This window comes from Canis lupus, chromosome 16 (genome assembly GCF_003254725.2).
Source record: "Canis lupus dingo isolate Sandy chromosome 16, ASM325472v2, whole genome shotgun sequence".
Classification (NCBI taxonomy): domain Eukaryota; kingdom Metazoa; phylum Chordata; class Mammalia; order Carnivora; family Canidae; genus Canis; species Canis lupus.
This window is the reverse complement of record NC_064258.1, coordinates 53456730-53478126: the sequence shown is the minus strand read 5'-3', so window position 1 is coordinate 53478126 and position 21397 is coordinate 53456730. Positions and strand designations below refer to the sequence as shown.

The following is a 21397-nucleotide window of genomic DNA, read 5'->3' as shown; positions in this document are numbered from 1 at the left end:
CCTGCTGTCCGTGGAGCAAAGGAGCCTTAGCAGGATCTAAACCCACTCTCATTCCTTTCCCCGGCCCACAGAAGGGCCCATCAAGGTCCTTGATCTTTATAGTGCTCAGTGCACATATTGTGATCCTCACAGTGTATTGTTTGGTTTTGCACAGTGAGGGGAGGAAGAAGTCGTGGGTTTCTTCTTCCTTTATTCCTGACATCGTGGCTGATGAGGGAGAGAAGAGCAGGTCTTGCATTAGACGCCGGAACACCGGGGAGCCTGGTCTTCACCACTGATGCCCTTACACCCCCCAAGACCGTGAGCACTGACACTCTTCTTTCCTTTCTGACATAAGCCTGCTTCAGAGACCTGCTTATCTTCGGGGTGCTCTCCCCCGTTTACCTGGATTTCCACCTCGTAGTGTTCCTTCCTGGCTTTTGAGTTCTTCGTTACAGTTATAAACACTTTGTTTTCATGTTCTATCCACTTTTTTTTTTTTTTTTTTTTTTTAGCTGTTTCGGTCTGAATGCTCTTTCAGGGACCTTGGCTGTGCTTCTGGAAACAGAAGACTATGCTACTTTTTTTTAATTTTAAAAGCTCCACATCATTTTTCTCTGCTTTCTTTTCATATGTGCACAGCTATATGGTCCTGGAAGAAACTCATTTTGATTGTGAGCCAATTACTTCCTTTTCCACTTAATTTTTTTGGCCTCTCTCTTGAAATGACTACACGGTAATTTGACAAAATGTATGTAAACAGCTGATTACATTACTTGACTTGCTGGGGAGTATTCTTCTCACTGGGATGCACCTGGGCACGAAGAAATAGAAATACATTTAAGAATGAAATTATAATTTTGTTTAGAGTTTGCGTGTTTACGTGTGTATGTGTGTGTGTTTTCTCCTAGGCTGCTGCACTGAATGATAATAAAGATTCCAGCCAGAATTTCTCGAGACTGTTGAATGGCTGCGTTTACTGCGGTGTACAGACTTTGGGGAAGGAGCTCCTTATGTACTTTGGGCCAAAAGCTTTACGGTAAGATAAACCTGCACAATGCGGCTTATCTCTCTGTGTAAAGATGCGGAGAAGGCTTTTCTTGGGGTTCACTGGGTGTCACATTTAATCATGTAGAAAGTACTCCGTTTTTAAGAGAGCTCTAATACAAGAGGTTGAGATTCTATCGTGGAAAGCAATAAGCAGAAGATGATTGAGTTGTGATGTCATCGTTACTTGGAGGACTAGTCAATTTATTTCTTTTAAGAAAAACCCACCGGCAAGACGGGCTTCCAGGAGATGTTAGAGCAGCACAGCTCAGCTTGGCTCTTCCCCACTTGGCTCTTCCCTTGCGTCTTCCCCCGAGTGTTGACTGTATTCGCGACATTAGTTTCTTTATAACTGCTCCTAGTTTGGTTTCAACGTAGCTCTAGATTTTTGTACTTTTGGGTCTTCCTTCTTTTCCTGAAGCCTTGTACAGGATTGGAAACTTACAGGATTCCAGGACTCTTCACCGGAGGCCCCAATTCTTCATTCTTCCACAGAGCTTATGGAAAGTCATCGCTAATGTGTTGGTGATGAAGGCCAACCAATCTCCTACGTTGGCTGACTTAATGATAAGAGTGTTGAGGTGTGGGTCCTTGCCAGAGCATGGTCACCTATTCGATTTTTTGCAGCAAAATGAATAAATTTTGAAAAAATTAATATGTCTACCAAACCTCTGTCTTCCCTGACTTTAGCCTAAGGTACGGCAAACCGTGGAGCATGGCAGTGCTGCCTTGAATCTCTCCTAATGTTTCTTGAAAGTATTGAACAATTTCACCTTAAAAGAAAAGCCCTGTTAGTGGGCCCTGTGCTTCTCACCGAAGGTGACTAATGGTCACAGAGATAATAGGACTACTTGATGGTGACTTGCTGCCCCTCATCTACCGCACGTTTAGAGAGCTTCAGAGTTTATTATCATTGCTTTTCCTTTGACATGATCTCTCTTTGTTGTCAGCAGCTGCTGTCTTTGGCCAACAGTGTCACTTGGTGGGTTTTTTTTTGTTTTGTTTTGTTTTGTTTTCTCAGTCAGGAGACGATAACGTCACACACGCTTCCTGGTTCGGGCAGGAATGATCTACTTACTGCAGGTTGCACTGCTGTGGTGGGAGATGGATGTGATTGAGAACTCTCCCCTCTGAACTGAGTCAGACACAACAGGATCCACGTGAAGGCAGTTGAAAACACTGATATGTTATTGATTTTCTGGAGTTGCAGATTTATTCCTGAAGGATGAGAGGGAGGTTTTTATCAAGCGTTCTCCACCAGACGGATAAAGGGGGTGTCATTTCTCAGTGCAGTTCTCGGAGCTGTCAGGAAGTGTTTCCTGAAGTTCTAAACGAGGCCAATCACTTCTTTAAACTAACTAAACTAGTGCCATCCCCGGGGAGTACACCTCTGTGTATGGATGGGGAAAAGTGCGGTGGCTTGCTTCCTTTCTATTTCCTACGGCCTGAACGACTATTTGATATAATAATTCAAGGTCGGCAGCAGATGAGCTGTTTGAATACAAACTGAGCAACCTAAAATCAACTGCATTCCCTTACACAATTTAATAGAAGTTAAAAAAAAAAAAAATATATATATATATATATATATATATATTATTTATATTCCCAACCTACGATTCTTAAGAGAATGGATGACTCTGTCAAAGAAATGTGATCATTGTGTGAGGTTGCAAGTGTGTGAGCAGGAGATAGAAATGTTGTCTTCATTCCTGACCTCTTTTTGCTACCCACCAGGCTGCTCTGCATTTTAGAGAGCACGTACATAGCAGGAACCACACTTAATGCTCGCTTATATCTATCCCTTAATGCCCAGCTTTTTATAGGTAAAATTGCCCTGGATCGTAATGCATCTTACAGGGCAAGCCATGAATCTTCCTGGGATTCATTTGTAATGGAAATAATACAGACCTAACCCTCTGCAAGAGAATCTGCCATGCAAAAACCCACACTTCAGAGAGGTACAGATTAGAGTAACTATTTCTGTCACTAAAAGATTTATCAGAGTGCTCAAGTGCTCCTAACAGTGCCATTGAATACGAAAAATTATTGGATACGCATTTATTTTTGGAGCACAGTTGCGATGTCACGTGTGATTAATACCTGTACTCCTTCTAAACGCTTTAGAAGAAGCTCGTCATCTGTAATAAAATGGAAATCATCTTTAATTTTTTGGTGGTGTATGGAACAAATACTCATTAGAGACAACTGAGACATAAGGAACAAGCAACAATAAATCTGTCCATTCACAATCTCACTCCCAAACATAACCTCTGTTAACCGCGGAGGTATATATGCCAGGGCTGTGCGGGCACGTGTCTACAAGTCTGTTCACCCAGACACACCCACCCGGTAAGTGGCTGGTTTTCCATCAAAACGAAGCCAGCCGTTATGTCTTGGACTAACATTTAAAAGATATATTTTTTTTTAATGAATCTCCCTTTCCAAGACACTTTGCTATGTCCAGTTTGTGATTTATAGGACTCCGATGGTTTGCAATGATCCTATTCCGAAAGTGTATCTGCAATATTTTAGAGAAGCTTTAGACGTTAACAATTTTGTAATTTATTGACGTTCAAGGGATGCGATCCTCTAAACAGATATGCATGAGACACTGTGATGGTTCTTTGTAGTTTGCTAAACAGTCTGTAAGGAATCTCTCCTCGGCTCCTCAAAAGATGGTTTTACAGCTTAGATGTAGTTTTTCTGATCTGTCACATTAATGTGTTAGAAAAACTGAAGTGTGATAAAGGTTCTATATGAAATCATATACTGTAAGAGTGGCCAGTCCTGCCATCTGTCCGCCCAACGTGATCACTTGTCTTTTAGGGACAGCGTTCCTTCTGGAAGCTGACCATCTGGCCACAATGACCACAGACGTCAAGTTGACTCTAGCACAATCTTGCTGAACCTTGTCTCTTATACGGAGTCGATTGGGTCAGTGTGGATATTTCCATGAGACTGTCTCATCTGGAGCAGAAGAGGGTCAGGCTCTGTCACATAGAGAAGCTAGGGAGTAAGGCCTTCACACTTGTAGGTGGCCGCGTCACTCAGCTTGGAAGGTGGTGGAAGATAAAACCAGCTGCACAAAGCAGAGACTCCAAAAGGCCTTTTAGCGCTTCCTTCTGTCCTTTCCTGAGATCCAGCTCTCTCCTACCTGTCCTGCAGCTTGATTCTTCAACCTTCCTTCAGATTCTGTGAGCTCCTAGGTATTCCTTAGAGCCTAAACCTTTTTGGGTTGGGTTTTTATCACCTGCAGTTAAAGAAAACTGACCATTATCAAAAGGCACACACTTCCAGTTAGGAAATAAATGAGTCCTGTGGATGTAACGTATAGCACGGGGACCACGGTCTTTCACAGTGCTCTACCGCAGGGTTGCCAGTTGCAAAGAGAGTAGGTCTTAAAAGTTCTCACCACAAGAAAAAAACTAAAAAACAAACAACAACAACAAAAAAAAAACTTAAAAAAAAAAAACTAAAAATAATAAAAAAAAGAAAAACAAGAAAAAAATTTTGGTAAGTATATTTGGTGACACATGTAAACTAGAGTTACTGTGGTGATCATTTCTCAATATATACAAATATTGAATCGTTATGTTGTACAGGTGACACTGATTTAATGTTATGTGTCAATGATACCTCGATTTGAGTGAAAGAAGGAAAGAAGGAAGGAGGAGAGAAAGAGAAAAGACTAACTACTAAAAGTAATCTATGGGCAGAAAAGTAAACATGTTTCGTTTTTGAAATGGTAGAGTTTGAAATTTTTATTTTCCATTTCAGTAACCATGATGCTTTCACATGTAACTGGATAAATTTGGGAAATCTTTATGTCTTGCATTGGCTTTCCCTTCTGCACCTGAGGGCTTACATGATTTGGTTTGGTTTTATAGTTTGGTTTTCCTTTTCTTCTTTTATTTAATAATACACATCATTTAGTTGCAATTTTTTCCTTATTTTATTTTTTAAAGATTTTATTTATTTATTCATGAGAGACAGAGAGAGAGAGAGAGAGGCAGAGGGAGAATCAGGCTCCTTGTGGGGAGCCTTGCGGGACTCGATCCCGAGGCCCAGTATCACGCCCTGAGCTGAAGGCAGGTGCTCGACCGCTGAGCTACCTGACATCCCTTTTTCCCTTGTTTTAAAAGTAAAATATAATTCAACTATAAAACATTAAGATAGTTCCAAAAAGTCTAATGGCAAAAGTAAATACCACTTATAGTTACTACCACCAGAAGAAGGCACAGTTAACAGTTTTTATAAATATCATAGATGGAAAATATCAATTGGGTATATAACATATATTCATACACAATTTATATTGTATATGCATGAATCATAAACTGACATTGTATATTATAATTTTTATATAAATGGGAATTTTAATTATGTTAGACTTTTTTTACATAGTATGCATATTGTATCGGTCAGTGTCAAAACATGTACATTATTATTTTGAATAGTATTCCACTATATCCTCATTTTTTAATCAATACTGTTTAGTATTTTCTGCCACTTTTCGCTCTAAAAAATAACTCTGAAGTTAAACATTCTTGAGCATGTATCCTTTACCATTTCTATATTTTCTTAGGATAAATTCCTAGATGTGTATTTGCCGGATCTTAGTTGGTGCTTTTTTATATCCTTTTTGAAGGTGTATAGAAATCGATCATGAGTGGAAAGCCCAGGAGTCTGCACCTGGTCGCCTAGTAGAGCGTGGTCTGTGCGTGGCCTGCCTTGGCTCTGATTGTGTGGCATTTATCCACACCTCTGAGCAAGGTTATAAAAGCCTGGAAACATGTTAGCATAAAATCCATGTGCAGCACTATTGTAGTTGTGGAAGGTTAGAGACCTTATCATAGCAGATTGACCTGGTGTGGTGTTCTCAGCTGATAACTGTGATTTTAATTGTTAAATTGATTTTAAATTATCTTCCTCATAGTTCCAACATCCGGCACATCTCTGGGCCTGGCTCTGTTGTCTGCTTTATCTCTTGAGTCCCTTTGTTGTTGTTGTTTTGAATTTTATTATTTTTTTATGTCATAATTTTTTGAACCCCAGATAGTCATGTTTAAAGGAACAGTAGAGGCTGAATTAAATAGTGTTTAACCTCAAAAACAGTAATGCCTCTATCAGGTCATTAGTGGGGGGATTTAGTCGAGCTTGGTTCGGATTTTGTTTTGCTGTAGTTGACTTCAGGGCACCCGTGACATCAAAAACTTCAGCCGGTCCTCCTGCCTTATGCCTCAGGTGTGGCCTGGTGTGGCTGGGCTGGTCGTCTCAGCTGTTATTCAGGGAGCAGGTTGACAATGGGGAAATGGTTCTTCTAGGCCAGCCTTCCTCTTAGGCCCTGTGCACATGGGCCTGAGGGCTGCGCTTTTCTCAGAGCTACTGACCCTCTCTTTCTCAAGACAGTCAAACTTCCTTCCATGGTTGGGTGGTCTCCCCTTTTTAGGGGGAGCATTCCCTTCCCCTTCCTCAGGGGGACAGCTGTCTCCACGTGTCACTGCACGATTCTGTGACAAAGCTGATTCGCTGCTTCCCCGCTAACTACAGATGGACCTTGCTCTGCTCAACCTCAGCAGCAGCGCATCTGGCCTGAGCCAGGGGCAAAGACTTCCTGCCCTCCCCAGTGGCAGCCTGTGCCTGTCGCTGCACGGTGCAAGACTTCCTGTGTGTGCAGGAGGTTTCCTCTTATTCCTTCGGGCACAGAGGGCTTTTTGTTTGTACCTCTCCCTCGGCTACAGACAGGTGCCATGCCACCAAGGGTGGCTCTTTCGGTCCCCTACCAGGACGCAGCTGATGTACACTCGTGGAAAAGAGCTTTTACCCGTGGGCCCATGCTCTACTCGAGTCTGGGACTCCGGGAAGTGTAGACCATTACACCAACCACGCTTGGTATTTAGAAGTTTGTGGAAAATTGTAGCTGCTTCCTTCCTACCTGTTTCCCTGGTAGCCATCTCTTCTGCCTTTATTGTGCCACAGGCCAAATAATTTGTGTGTCTGTCTGTCTGTCCACACGGAGGGGCTGGTTACTCTTTGGAATTTAGCTCACCCGGCTTCCTGCAACCTCAGGTCTCTCATGGGCTCGAGAGAATTTATGATTTTTGTAAATAATAAGACTTTTCTCTCCATGTTAGGACAGGAGCTCTAGCTTTTGCTTTTAGCTTTTGTACCCTAAGTAGATGCAGAACTCACTGTTTCTTTTTTAACATGATTAAGTCCGTATTGTTTTATAACTTTTTTCTTTGAATTCCTAGTATAAGCTTTACAATAATTCCTTCCATTCAGCTATTTTACACTCATTATTAACCTTAGGTCACTTTGGTCCACTTGATAATTCTCATAAGCAATTGCCTTGTTAGCAGTGTATAGGTAGTTGTCACTAAGTTGAACCTGTGACCACACCGTGGTTTTATGCCATTGATGTTTGCTTACGACGTTCCAATCATTGTGATAGTGATGACCCGGAAGCATGTGGCTGATGTTTAGTATCAGGTCTTATTTATTGTTTGTTTTAGGAAGTTCTTTCTAACTAGGGGAATTTTCTTAATATCACTTCAATTGTTAGTTTGAACATCATTTTTATATTAGAATTTTGGTTGCAAGTGACAGAAGCCCAACTCAAGTGAGATCGAGTAATTATTTCTTAGAAAAATATGAGTATCTTACCTGAAGATAATGTAGCTAGTGTCCAGCAGAATTGGAAGCAAAGACTAAATGCTTTGAGGACTCTGCATTCTTTCTCTCCCTGAAATCCTGCTGCACTCTTCCCTTCTGCAGACAGGCCTCCCTTGGCTTCTCTGCTGCCCATGCTGGCTGACATTCCCATGGACAGTTCCCATGTTAGATCTCCTAGTACCATTGGGAAAGTGATTTCTCTGCATCCCAGATCCATAAACTCATCAGGAGAATGCTGATGAATCCAGGTACTGGATACTGATGGATCTGGCTTGACTCAGGTGTCCATTTCTGACTCAACCATGTCAAGTCATGGCCTAAGGCCCTCTGTTGGCAGGCTGTCATGGTCTACAGAGTAAATGATCTTAGGTAACCAGTTGGGTTGGGGGCTAAAGGGGCCTGTGAGGGTCAAGAGTTAGAAATAAGGATCTAATAAAATTTTCTTAAACTAGGTTGATTATAATGAGGACTCTTGGAAAGTAAATCTAACTCTAGAATGTAAATGTGATATGAGCCTGTGTCCTGAGCTGTAAAGATCCGTATGGCAGTTGTTATAACGGTACAGTTGTTATGGTGCCTAAAAGTGTTCATGACACTGGTGGGCACTTAATATTTTCTTAGCTTAATATAAAGGGTACTTAACAATAAACACAACATTTCTTGGGGCTCAGTGATCACCACATTTTGCTACTTAATAAAAATAAATAAGAATAAACTAAAAATGGTTATTTTTATGCATATTGTTTTCTAAATTGAATAGATTTAATAAGACCCCCCCCCAAAAGCATACTTAATTTGATTCAGGGTTCTCATTGGGGCTACTCCTGCATTTCGTTTGGGTCTTAACCTTTGAGATTTTTTATGTGGTTGCAGTTTCATTATAGGAAAGTGATTTAGAATCCACTTTATGAGCCATGCAGCTGAAAAGATTTTAGATATGATGGCTTCTGGGCATGACAGTTGTACACCTTTCACTGGGGTTGAACCTCCCTAAGCTAAATTATGGAGTACTTACAGGCACACATTTTTCCTGTCAAGAACTATGGGGCATGGAAAATGCATTTATGATTGATAGTAGGGCATACAGAGTTTAAAACCCACATTTTAAAGTTAGACTGGTTAACCTTGTACAATACTATAACATGGTGCTTTGGAATTAGAAGCACAGTGCAGTAACATTTGCTGCCAAAAGAGCCATATTTATTAACTCAACAAAGCTAGAAGGAGATGGATTTGAAAAGCGGAACACAGTATTTCATCTTGAGAATCATTTTTGATCTTCATCATCAGAGGTCTCACAAAATCACTTTCTCTCTCTCTTTTCTTTTTTTTTTTTTTGTTTTTACTGGACATGCTAATCAATCCTATAAAAACTGAAAGGTTATAAATTTTTCATCACTGCTTTGTGGCTTTCAAGCTAACCGTAAATATTTATAAATCCCCTCTTCCCAATACATATAAAGGTAAAAAAAAAAAAAACTAAACTAAAAGAATTGAAAACAATAGCATTTTGACTTTTTCTCTTCTCTTTTGATACATGAGATTTTGAAAAAAAAATTGTTTCATTGTGTATCGCAGAGCAAAGGGGAAGAAGAGACTGTCTTAAACTGTAGAGATCATTTTGGAGTAGGTAAACACTTCCCATCCATTGTGGCTAGAGATACAGAATTTGAATGTTAGTGGCTTTGTAGAATTTATATATATAAAAAAAGAACAAAAAACAAAACTGTAGGCAATTTAAATTTAGACTCATCCCATCCAAAGCCTTTGAATCTGAGAGAAAGCTGAAACACTAGACTGTTCCATGAATAAAAGTACTTCATCTGACAAGAAAAGAAGAACAGGGTATGTTCTTGAGCTTATTGTCGGGCCCTATTATTTCTCTGGGAATTTATTTTATTTGTGGTTTGAAAAACTTATTGTCACATCTTCTAGTTTTATAAGGATACAAAACCATAACAGAAAAAGATACCATGTTGGCTACATTTTCTGCCCTCTGAAAGTGCCTATCTTGACTAACATTTGCTTGCTTATAATCCAAAAAGTGAAATGAAGGAACGAAAATTAGATGCACTATATACTTTCTGCCACTCAAAACTGGGTTTGATGTTGTTTCAGGATTCATTTTGGGATGAAAGGCTCCATCATGATTAATCCACTTGAAAACAAAAATAAAAATGGAGTTTCTCCTGTTTTGGAAATACAGCTCACCAAAGATCTGATTTGTTTCTTTGACTCATCGGTAGAATTCAGGTAAAAAATAAGATGATAAGATGATAAGATGATAAGATGATAAGATAAGATAAGATAAGATAAGATAAGATAAGATAAGATAAGATAATAAAATAAAAATAAAATAAAATAAAATAAAATAAAATAAAATAAAATAAAATAAAATAAAATAAAATAGTTCTGCAGCTGAAAAGCTATAGAGGTGGATCTGCAGTTTGGTTTGAAATGTGGAGAGAGAGAGAGAGATGTTTTAAAAATGATTTCTAACTGATAAAACCTCATTTGGAGGGAGCCTTCAGATAATCTAGTTTGTTAGGGTCTTCATTGTTAAGCTATATAATTCATACCCTGATTAACAGAAAGTGTTTCTATCAAATCTCATTTTAAATGACACTTTGTGAAATTATAACTAGACTGATGATTAATGTGTTTTATATTCCTTGCTACAGAAACTCAGCAGAAAGCCAACAGAGAGTAAGAATGATGGAAGAATTAGATGTATGTTCACCTAAATTTAGTTTCTCCAGAGCCGAAAGTGAAGTGAAAAAGCAGAAAGGACGGATGTTGTGTGATGTGTTAATGGACCAGAGGGTGTTGCCTGGGGTAGGGAACATCATCAAAAACGAAGCTCTCTTCGACAGTGGTCTCCACCCAGCTGTTAAAGTAGGTTATAAGTGTTTTTTTTTAAATGACCTCTCTATTTTTAGATACCTTTGAGGGACCAACTGGGGAAAACTTAGGTCTGTGTTGGAAACATTCTCCCCAAATGGAGATTTCCAGGGTCTTTGTGTTAACTTCTCAACGGGGCCAACACTGACCTCTGCATTTAAAATCTCCTCCTCTCACGTCATGTCCTCCATCTCCCATGACTGGCTTTGCTGTATATTTTCCCTATACCGAGGATCACCTTCCAACATGACCTAATCTTTACTGGTTATATTCATTATTTAAAATCTATCTCCTCCTGCTCCAATGCAGTCTCTTAGGAGCACGGTGTTTGTTTTGTTCACCGAAGTTTCCAAGCATCCAGAGTGTGGTATCTAACCCATGGAAGGCATAAAAGAAATATTTTTTTTGATGTACAGATGGAAGTAAGCTCAGAAATTGCTTTTTGTACCTGGCATATTAACTTCACACTCAATACACACTCACGTATTCCTATTTATAGCTCCTTGGACAGCAAATGCTGTTTTGGGGGAATAAGCATGGAAGTTGGATGGCAGGGACTGGGAAATAAGTGACTAGTAGGGAACTGGAAACAATGTGGAATACTTGTAAAACAGCTTTACTGGAATAAAGGGAAAACAGAGGCTGTTGGGGGGTGTTAGGATAAGGACTCAGTATTGTTTTTTCCCTTGTCCCTCAACTGGAGAGACATAAACTTACTTATATAAGAAAAAAAATAATAGAGAGAGAGGTTAAAATTGTAGGAAAGAGGATGGTGATTAATAGGGCAAAGTTGTAAGAATGTCTGAGAGGTTAGGACCCAAAGCCAGGTAGAAGGCCACGTGTATTTCAGTTCCTAAGGAAGGAATCTACTGTAAGGCTTTTAGCTATATCCTACTAGTCTCTTTAAACTAAATCATTTTTTACATGAGTCCAAAGATACCTTTTGATTTTGTGTAATTATTTCCTAGATAGTTTTTGTTAAACCCAATCAGTAAGAAATAAGTTTTAAAAGAGACCCATTCATGATTTTCCTGGATGAGGTTCTGCTTTTTTGACCCTTGGAACAAGATGGTTACATTTCTGTAACGGAGTGATGACACAGAATTTTAATAAGAACAAACTTTTTAAAACCACCTAGACCTCTATGGGAAATGTGTTGGGGAATAAAGAACCCAGAGTATTGTTACTCTCTGTGATAAACTGCGAATTTATTTTCTATCTGTATATCCAGCAGGCCTTTCATCTAGAAGATCATTTGCCCTAATGTCTGGGAGTTTAGAAATTAAGGACAGTTCTCAAGTTTAGCTATTAGCTCCTTAGAAGTCCATGCACAATTATTGAAAAAGTATAGTTTAACATCTCAGGGTATGACTGAATAGAGTATATAAGATATGGTAAGAAATAACTCCATTTCAGAAGTGCTTATGTTTTAAATTTTAAATAAAAATATATGTAATATTTTCATAATGATTATGGTGATTAGATGACTTCAGGTTTCATAGTCCCTCATAACTTAGTTTCTGCTGTATGTAGATGCCTGTGTACATTCATGTACATAAATAAGGCTAAGTCATCAGACAGGAGTTTTTCTGGCATCACCATTGGAACCACTTGCCAAATGATAATTAATTCTACAAGGGTGACACTGAGATTTATGCCAGGCTCTGCCACAAAAAAATTCTTCAGTAAGGGCTATGTCTGAGTTCTTCCAGGTGTTAACAAGTACTCTGATATTAATGTGTGTATATAAATTTATATCTTTTTAAAGCTCGATGGTGACCTTGACAGTCATCCATTCTGTGCCGATTTTTCCCTCTCTTCCTTTTTTTTTTTTTTTTTTTTTTTTGCTTTTTCCTTTTTTCTTTTTCTTTTTTTTTTTTTCTCAAATCCAGCAAGACTTTTCAAGGTGGTCGATCCCACAATGCTGGAACTTTGAAGATGTCTGATACAGAAGAGATACTCATTTAGAATTACTCGTATTTAGAATTAAAATTTATAAACAAGAATGGTATATATATATTTTTATCTGTAGTGATGTCACTTAAAACCACGGCTAATGACATTAAATAGATGCGTGAGAAATTGAGTTCTAGAAGATATGCATATATTTTCAATCAGTGTAGTTTTAGAGCGGGCAACTGGTATTTTCTTTTTGCAGTAACAAATTATGAAACTGTCCTCGTTTTTCTGTTTTCAGGTTTGTCAATTGACAGATGAACAGACTCATTACCTTGTGAAGATGATACGTGACTTCAGCATTCTTTTTTACAGGGTAAGAGCAAAAATGTTTCTACTATGTCATATGTCAACTGTCTCCCTCTGGATGGGGCCAACAATGTCAAGGCTCTTTGTACCATCTAGTGGTCAGTGTGTAGAGATGCAGTAAGGGAGGAGGACATGTGGGTGTAATTCACGGCTAGAGATTTAGTCACGGGTCCGTCCAAATTTATGACAGTAATTATATTAAATTATCCTTATACTAAGTTGGATATAACAGTTGCATTAGCATGGTATTTAGATTCTTGTTTTATTTTGGGCATAGGAAAGTAAAATGTAGGAACTCCATAGAGAGACTCAACCCTTTGGAAAAAACGGGCCTCAACTCAGATTTTGCTGCTTGTTATCTGTGTGGTTTAGATTATTTAGATAATTCAGGCTCAGTTTCTTCATCTGTAAAATGAGATAATGAGATTTATCTACCACAAAGACTTTTGAGAATGAAGTGTAAGTACTTACCTACCTGTAAATTTTGCAAGTTGTGTATATGCATAGACATCAGCATACAGAGTTCCAAAAATACGTTTTCTCTTTTAAACAAAGTATCATAAATAATGCCTGTTTTTTTTCTACACAGTCTGTTTTCTGTATTCAACATTTTTATTTTTACTGTGTTCAGAAAGGCAGGTATGATAGGAGTCTTCATTTATTGGCCTAGAGTGTTAACGAACCTCTTGCTTTACGTGTCTGCCTTGAATATTATGGCTATTTTAATATTCTATATGTTTACTCACTCTTCTAGGGAAAGGTGATTATAAACCACTACTCATTTTTGGCCCAGATTAAGTGTTGGGTATTTTAATACTTTGCTTAAATCAATAGAAGTTGTTTGTGTAATTTTCAACTTATATATGGCAAGTCATATTTCTGGGCCTTGAGATTTTTACAGTACTGACATAAACCCAAAACATTGTCCTTTTAGAAGCTTTAAATATATATGAGTAGAATAAAACTGTGACAGAGAATATCAAAATGTCCTTTGAATTAGAATGTATACCAAATGGAATATGTTCTTTGCTAGGAAGCCATTTGAATTTTTATTTTCTTTGTTAGCAAATTTGTGAGATTAAAAATGGAAAAAGCATCTTTTGTCAGGTCAACAAAAAAGAAGATCTCAAGTTTTTCACTCTAGAAATAATTTTTTTGGTTTTGGCTGTTGAAAGAAAGTGAGCAGCTTTCATGTTCTAAAAATAACTAGATTTCAAGCTAATCTAGTCTTTTTCTTATAACCACATAATTATATTTAATTTTAAAAAAAACCTTAAAAGCATGAAGGACATTTTATATTGTAGAACATCTCATTTAGATAAAAAAAATAATGCTATGCAAAGAACAAGTTTGAATACTAGTAAGTTATAAAATAATGACTTAATTATTTCACATAAATCTTGTGTGACACATATTGCTGAATCTAGTCAATACCTTTTTCTCAGATGAAAAGATTATATGGACATATGTCATATGTCCAAACATGTAAATTTCAACAAATTATTTTCAGAAATGACTTTCAGGAATGTATCTTTGGCTCCAAAGCAACACTGTCTGATAGATAATATTATAATGTTTGTTTATTTTTAGTGCCGTAAAACGGGATCTGTTATCTCGAAACACTATAAGGTTTATAAGCGTCCTAACTGTTGTCAGTGCTGTTGCAAAATAACTGTGTGTCGCCTAGGAGAGAATAACAGGATGACATATTTCTGTCCTCGATGTCAAAAAGAAAATCCTCAACAAGTTGACATTTGGTGAGTTATCTAATTTAAATGGAAACGATTTGCCCTAGTTCGCTAACTCAAAGGCTATTAATAAAAACATAATTCAAAGGTAGTTAAGCCCTTGGAAGGAAATAGTAAATAACCTCATCCAAAAACCAGGATAAACTGAAGATGACAGATGGACCACTTCTGGATTCAGTAGAAAATCTCCAGCTCAGATGTTAATATCCAGCATTTCATTTTAATCTCATTTGTAAAGTGATTCGTGAGAGGTGCACGTACGTCAGTAGTTGGAAAATGCAATTATCTTCAGAAGTTTTTGCTTCATTTAGAAATAATCTTATAAAACATAAGCAAGATCTCTTTACAGAATTCATGTCTTTTGGGGGGAAATAGTTGACTGCTTACTACACATGTCTATGGTGATTCTTCCAGCTGCTGAGTAAGTCTGTTCCAATTACATCTTCCAGAACTAGGGAAATAACCACAGGAAAGGTTCAGGGACCTCCTAAGATGGATCTGAGCTGTAACTCCATTGATCACCTGACCTCCATAAGGCCCTGCTCTGAATGGTGGAACACTGATGTTTTGAGTTTCTTGGAATTAGTATCTGTTTAGAGCCAGTGTCTAACAGGTCTTATTACTTCCTTTTCCCCGACGCAGTTACCCTGATAAAAGGCCTTACATCCCTTTGGGAAAGGCCAGGACAAATATGAATAATATAAAGGAATATGTGATTAGAAGGCAAAATAACCAGTGCAGACAGTGAAGCCTATTAATCCCTGCTACAGGAGTTCAGGGATGTTAGAAGATTATATATACATACAAAGCTGGAAAGATCTAGAAAAAGTGTGATTTGAAGTTTACTTTAAAAAAGATAGTTAGAATTTTGGCTAAATAAATGAGAAAACAAATATTATTGAATTGGAAAGACAGAGCATGGCCACAAACCCTAACCATTCATAATCATGGCATGTTGGAGAGATGTTGGTAACACCGGCCAAGCCACAGAAAGGCTTCGAGTTGTTGGATCGTAAAAGCTAGTTTTATAGGTAGAATGGAATCAAATAGTAGGAATCATTAGTCATTCTGGGAATGGTTGATGTCCTGCCGAAATCAGTAGGACTTTTCAGTGGGTGGGACATGGTGAGATTAAACCTCCTAGTGAGGTTTACTGGGCGTGAGGTCAAGACCCTGGAAATGGAAAACAAAATAGGGACTTCAGTTAAAAACTTTAAAAAGTCAACAACAATTGTGACAGATGTGGTATGTAGAATAATGCAGAAAGTTTCAGACTAAATAATAGAAATTTTCACCATATGGGTCTGGGAAAGTTGAGGTCGAGTGGAACGGATGAACTTCATATATGTGAAGCAACAGTGGACTGCCTGAAGAGATGCCACATTACAGGTGGCAGGTGAAGGCTTGATGGTTGTTGAAGTGACATATTGAAAAGAGGTCAGTTCACAGGGAAAGTGGAGAGGGAGGAACCAAGGTCTGAGCTTCGGGGAATACCCTGGAGTAGGAGGGAAAGAGTGAGCCAAGAAAACACAGTGATGTGGTTGGGAACAGGTGGCCAAGCAGGGCAGGATGGTGCCATGGATCCTGGGGTAGAGGCTGGGGGTGATGGATTGGAGGTGGTCTGCGGAGAGGCCCCCACCCCACCTTCCCCAGTGTGTCTGTGGCTTTCTTTCTGTGCTCCTGGCCCTTGTGATTTCCTTTTCATCTCTCCTTCTCTTGCTCTTAGCTCCTTTTCTCTTAATCTCTTTCAGCCTCTTCTTTACCTCACTGTACTGCCATGGGGATCTGAGATATATTTACATAATATATTTATGGCACAGATTTGTGGCTTTCTGATTTTTAAGATTATAAGTGTACATTTCTCTGACCAAATGGGTATAACACGTTACCTGGCAGACAGAGGACATTCGATAAATCTTTGTCTAGTGAATAAATTATTAATATCCTATACTTTTTTCTATGAATTGATAGCTTTTGAGGTTTAAAAAAAAAGTATTTTTCCAAGTCATCAAAGAAATATGTTATTTACCATATAATTAAGGTAATTGTCAATTCCAAAGGTTTTTTGAAACTAGGCTTTAAAAGCTCAGGGGTTCCCTGCAAGCGGTGTGGGACACCTGTGAGCTAGAGGAGTCCTTACTGCACTGGGAATATTCTGAGCCCTTCAATCCCTCCTCCCTCCTGAGCTACTCCTGATTTATTTATTTATTTATTTATTTATTTATTTATTTATTTATTTATTTATTTATTTATTTATTTATTTTTATTTTTTTATTTTTTTTTTTAAAGATTTTATTTATTGATTCATGAGAGACACAGAAGGAGAAGAGGCAGAGACACAGGCAGAGGGAGAAGCAGGCTCCATCCATGCAGGGAGCCCGACGTGGGACTCGATCCCAGGTCTCCAGGATCACACCCTGGCTGAAGGTGGCACTAAGCCACTGAGCCACCAGGGCTCCCCTTTATTTATTTTTTAAAGATTTATTTATTTATTCATGATAGACACATAGAGAGAGAGGTGGAGACACAGGCAGAGGGAGAAGCAGGCTCCATGCAGGGAGCCCGATGTGGGATTCGATCCCGGGACTCCAGGATCACGCCCTGGGCCAAAGGCAGGCGCTAAACTGCTGAGCCACCCGGGGATCCCCTACTCCTGATTTATATATTGGAATTCGGTTCAGCCTACGATGCCATTTGGAAAAGCAACTATACGTTGGAAAATAAACGTGTACAGAAAATATTTGAATACCGATAGTATTTACCCTATTCTTAGAGATTTCCACAATGAAGTAGATTCTGTTCACTTTCTCTGTGAGTTTTTGAACATTTTTTATATTGACTACATTTTCTTATTGGAAGTTACAGTCTTTTCAAATTAAATCGAAGCAGTACGAAAAGCCCAGCAGCATTGATTGATCTAAATCCCCATGTTCCTTCAATTGTGCAAAGTTTACTGAGCTTCTTCATGAAGTCCTCCCCAAATTTTGCAGTCTTTACTGATCACACCACACTTCCGATAATGTACCCTCGTTGGCTCTATATACGAACCAGCATAATTTATACAGGTGCGTATTTTTCCCTCGAGGGGAAGCTGTGCTATCATTTCTTTTTCTGTACCAGTCCATATATTATACATTCCTAAAAATTCCTTTGTTACTGTTTTGTTGTTGTTGTTAGTGTCTGCTCTGTGTCAGCTACTGGGAATACAAAGACAAAATGAAATCCCTTCAGAGGTGGGGAGGAAATGAGGAGATGGATCATTAAAACCCCACTAGGTTTGGCAGCGGGCACCGTTGTTCTAGCAGCAATGGAAGTTGAGAGGAGGAAACCCTTAGATCTGCGTGGGAAGAACTAGGAAGGCTTTCTGAGGAAGGTGGCCTTTGAGATCAGTGTGGAAGGACATAGAGATTGATCGAAGATGAGGCAGGAGCGTGCATTAGGAGAGCCCCACCAAGGGGAGGGCATCTTGTTCCTGTAAGACGACGTGTTCAGGTCTCTGAGAACCGTCTAGTTTGGGAAATTATTAAGGATTGGTTGCGAGTGGATGGGAAGTCACTGGTGTTGGCAGGCCCATTCTTCAGGCAGGTCTGAGCTAGTGGAGTGTGTCGAGGGGGATGGAGTGACTGTAGAGCCCTTGGGAGCTCTTGGGAGACAGGAATGAGGAAACCCTTGACAGGACAGCCTTGTTCTGGCAAGAGACTTGGATTACACCGATGTCATGTTGAAAAATGTAATTTAAAAGGGTTTCCTTGGAGTACAGTGAAAGACACCCAGCTCCCATGATCTCAAGCCAAAGTGGGAATGTGCGGGTCATGCAGCCCAAAGGAGTATTGGTGTAATTCACAGGATTATTATGAAAAAGCTGCCAGACCTTGAGTCTCAAGACCTGGAGCCCAGGAAGGTGACCTTGCCTGGGTTCTCCGCAGCTGGAACACGTAGGCAGATCTGAGCTGCTTCCCGCCCAAGCCCCATGACAGTGAATTCCTTCTGGTTTCAGCAGAAGAAACACATTCTGGAGGCTTCCGGAATGTCATGGTGCTCCGGGGGTCAGGGCTCAGATGAGACTGAAATAGCCCAAGTAGCAGCTGGGCAGCAGCCAGGTCGTTCGTTTTACTCAAACCTTCTTTAAATGCTTTCTTTGGTGCCCCTTTCTTTTTGTTTTATTAACAGTTATGTTGCTGCCTGTAAACAATTCTTTCTGTTTTGTGTAGACAGAGAGAAATCCACCGCTTCCCATGGTGGCAACTGGTCTCCACTGAGAAGTGGTTCCTTAGAGACACTGTCATCGTCCACCTGTGTTTTAGGCCCTTGGCTGCTGAGAGCAGAGCCGCACCCCCTTGCCCACCGTGGGATCATCTGAGGCGATGGTCCACCGTGGTGGTGGTAGCCGCGTCAAGAGAGGCGAGGAAAGTCCAGGAGACAGCCTTGAGGTTCCCTTTTTTTTTTTTTTAAAAGATTTTATTTATTTATTCATAAGAGACAGAGAAAGAGAGAGGCAGAGACGCAGGCAGAGGGAGAAGCAGGCTCCATGTGGGGAGCCCGACGTGGGACTCGATCCTGGGTCTCCAGAATCAGGCCCTGGGCCCAAGATGGCACCCAACCGCCGAGCCACCCGGGCTGCCCGCCTTGGGGTTCCCTTGACTTGGCTGAGCGGAAGATGGAAGTGAGCCCGTGGAAGAGCAGTGGGAAGCATGTGACAGAGCGACATCCAGGGAGTTAGAGCAGGCGGGCTCGAGGGGTGCCTGCCCCGGCCGGCGCACAGCTCACTCACTCAACTTGTGTTTGTGATGTATTCATGGAAGTCTACGTTCTGGTGGGAGGAGGTCTTGACAACATAGCTGTGTGTGTGTCCCCGTGCGGATGAGGTGCCCGGTGACGATGTGTCTGTCACGCTCTGAGGACGCATCCCCCTCTGTGACGGGACACACAGGGCCGAGGCAGTTCATCTTCGATGGTTTGCGTGGATAAAGCCTCTGAGACTTGAAAAGGTGGAGGTGGAGGTGCCTGGAGAAGCATGAAGAAGTCTGTTTTATGGGGAGCAAGAGGGCAAGTGTGGTGGTGAGCGGAGGGCCTGCTTGGTGGGGCAGGGCCTGCTCGGCCCTGATGGGAGGTTCTGGGGTTTATTCCAAGTGTGAAGGGGGTGCCTCTCGGGGGTTTGGCCGGGAGAGAAGAAACGGAGACCTATATTGAAAGGTCGCTCTGGGTAGTGGGGGGGGTGTTGCCTTTAAGGTAGCTGGAAGGTGCTGGAAGGTGGTGAGCAGAGGGGTGCCACACACTGACTTGGGTTTTAGGAGGATCCTGAGGCGGCGGGTGGGGAGGTGGCTGTAGTGTGAGCAGGGTGAGGGGGTGACCTCGGGCGCCCTCAACAGTACTGCCTGTGGCCATGGTGGCAACTTGTCGGGGGAGGAGAGGGGAAATGACTGAATATAGGATACCTCCAGGAGTTGAGGTAGGGTTGAGTGCTGGAACCTATACAATGTAGGGAACCTTCTTAAAAAAATAAATAAATAAATAAATAAATTAATAAATAAATAAAGCATGAATGCTGAGTTTGGCCCTCCAGGACTATTCAGAACAAGCAACGACAAATGGTCATTTATAAGCAGGGAGACGTGGGGCGGGGAGGGACCCCTCGGGCCCTGTCGCGTCCTCACAGCGCAGGCCCGGCTCCTGACCCGCCCGGGTCGCCCGCCAGCCTCCCAGGTGGCCGTCGCTGGTGGCCCAGGCTCGCTTCCCGGGAGCTTTGCTCCAGCACCGCCTCCTGCCCGGGAGGAGGCCCCGCGAGCGGGCTCTGGGGGTTGTTTTGTGTATTTGTTCCTGAGACACCGAGAGACAGAGGCACAGGCGGAGGGAGAGCAGGCGCCCTGCGGGCCTCGGTCCCGGGACCCCGGGGTCAGCCCTGAGCCCAGGCCGCGCTCCCCGGCGGGGCCCCGGGCCCAGAGCAGTGCCTCGCGGGAGGTCGGTGGGGCGCAGCCTCGGGGGGCCCAGCTCCGCGGGGGGCGGGCGGGACGGCCAGGCGGGCGCGTGTCCCCGTGTCCCCCCGATGCTCCGGCGGGGCCTGGCGACGGCGCTGCGGGAACCCGCGCCTGGAAGCAGCAGCCCGCCCTCGGCCCCCGCGCCCCGCTGCCGACCCTCTGCGCCCGGCTGTCGTGCCCCCTGCGACCCGCTGCCGTCCCCCCTGCGCCCGGCTGTCGTGCCCCCTGCGTCCCACTGCCGTCCCCCCTGCCCCGCTGCCGTCCCCCTGTGCCCCGCTCCTGTTCCCCCTGCACCCGCTGCCGTCCCCCCTCCGCCCGCTCCTGTTCCCCCTTCGCCCGCTGCCGTCCCCCCCTGCGCCCGCTGCTGTCTCCCCTGCGCCCCGCTCCTGTTTCCCCTGCGCCCGCTGCCGTCTCCCCTGCGCCCGCTCCTGTTTCCCCTGCGCCCGCTGCCGTCCCCCCTGCGCCCGCTGCCGTCTCCCCTGCGCCCCGCTCCTGTTTCCCCTGCGCCCGTTGCCGTCCCCCCTGCGCCCGCTGCCGTCTCCCCTGCGCCCGCTGCCGTCTCCCCTGCGCCCCGCTCCTGTTTCCCCTGCGCCCGCTGCCGTCCCCCCTCCGCCCCGCTCCTGTTCCCCCTGCGCCCCACTCCTGTTCCCCCTCCGCCCGCTGCCGTCCCCCCTCCGCCCAGTCCCGTCGCCCCTCCGCCCACTGTCCCCAGCATGGTGCGCGGGTGACGCGGGTGCCCAGCAGCCTGGGGCAGGGGCAGAGCGCGGCGGACCTGCTCGGGCCCCTCCCCCAGGGCACCCGGCC

The 21397-nt window shown here is 42.3% G+C and overlaps 1 protein-coding gene across 1 annotated transcript in view; it reads left to right on the top strand.

The window, feature by feature from the left end:
- Window positions 1-21397, top strand: part of NEIL3 (nei like DNA glycosylase 3) — a 47165-nt gene that overhangs the window by 13037 nt on the left and 12731 nt on the right. Inside the window, 5 exon segments of the mRNA XM_025434049.3 lie at window positions 891-1018; window positions 9823-9957; window positions 10386-10599; window positions 12803-12877; window positions 14461-14627. Of these exon segments, the coding sequence (XP_025289834.3) occupies window positions 891-1018; window positions 9823-9957; window positions 10386-10599; window positions 12803-12877; window positions 14461-14627 (719 nt within the window).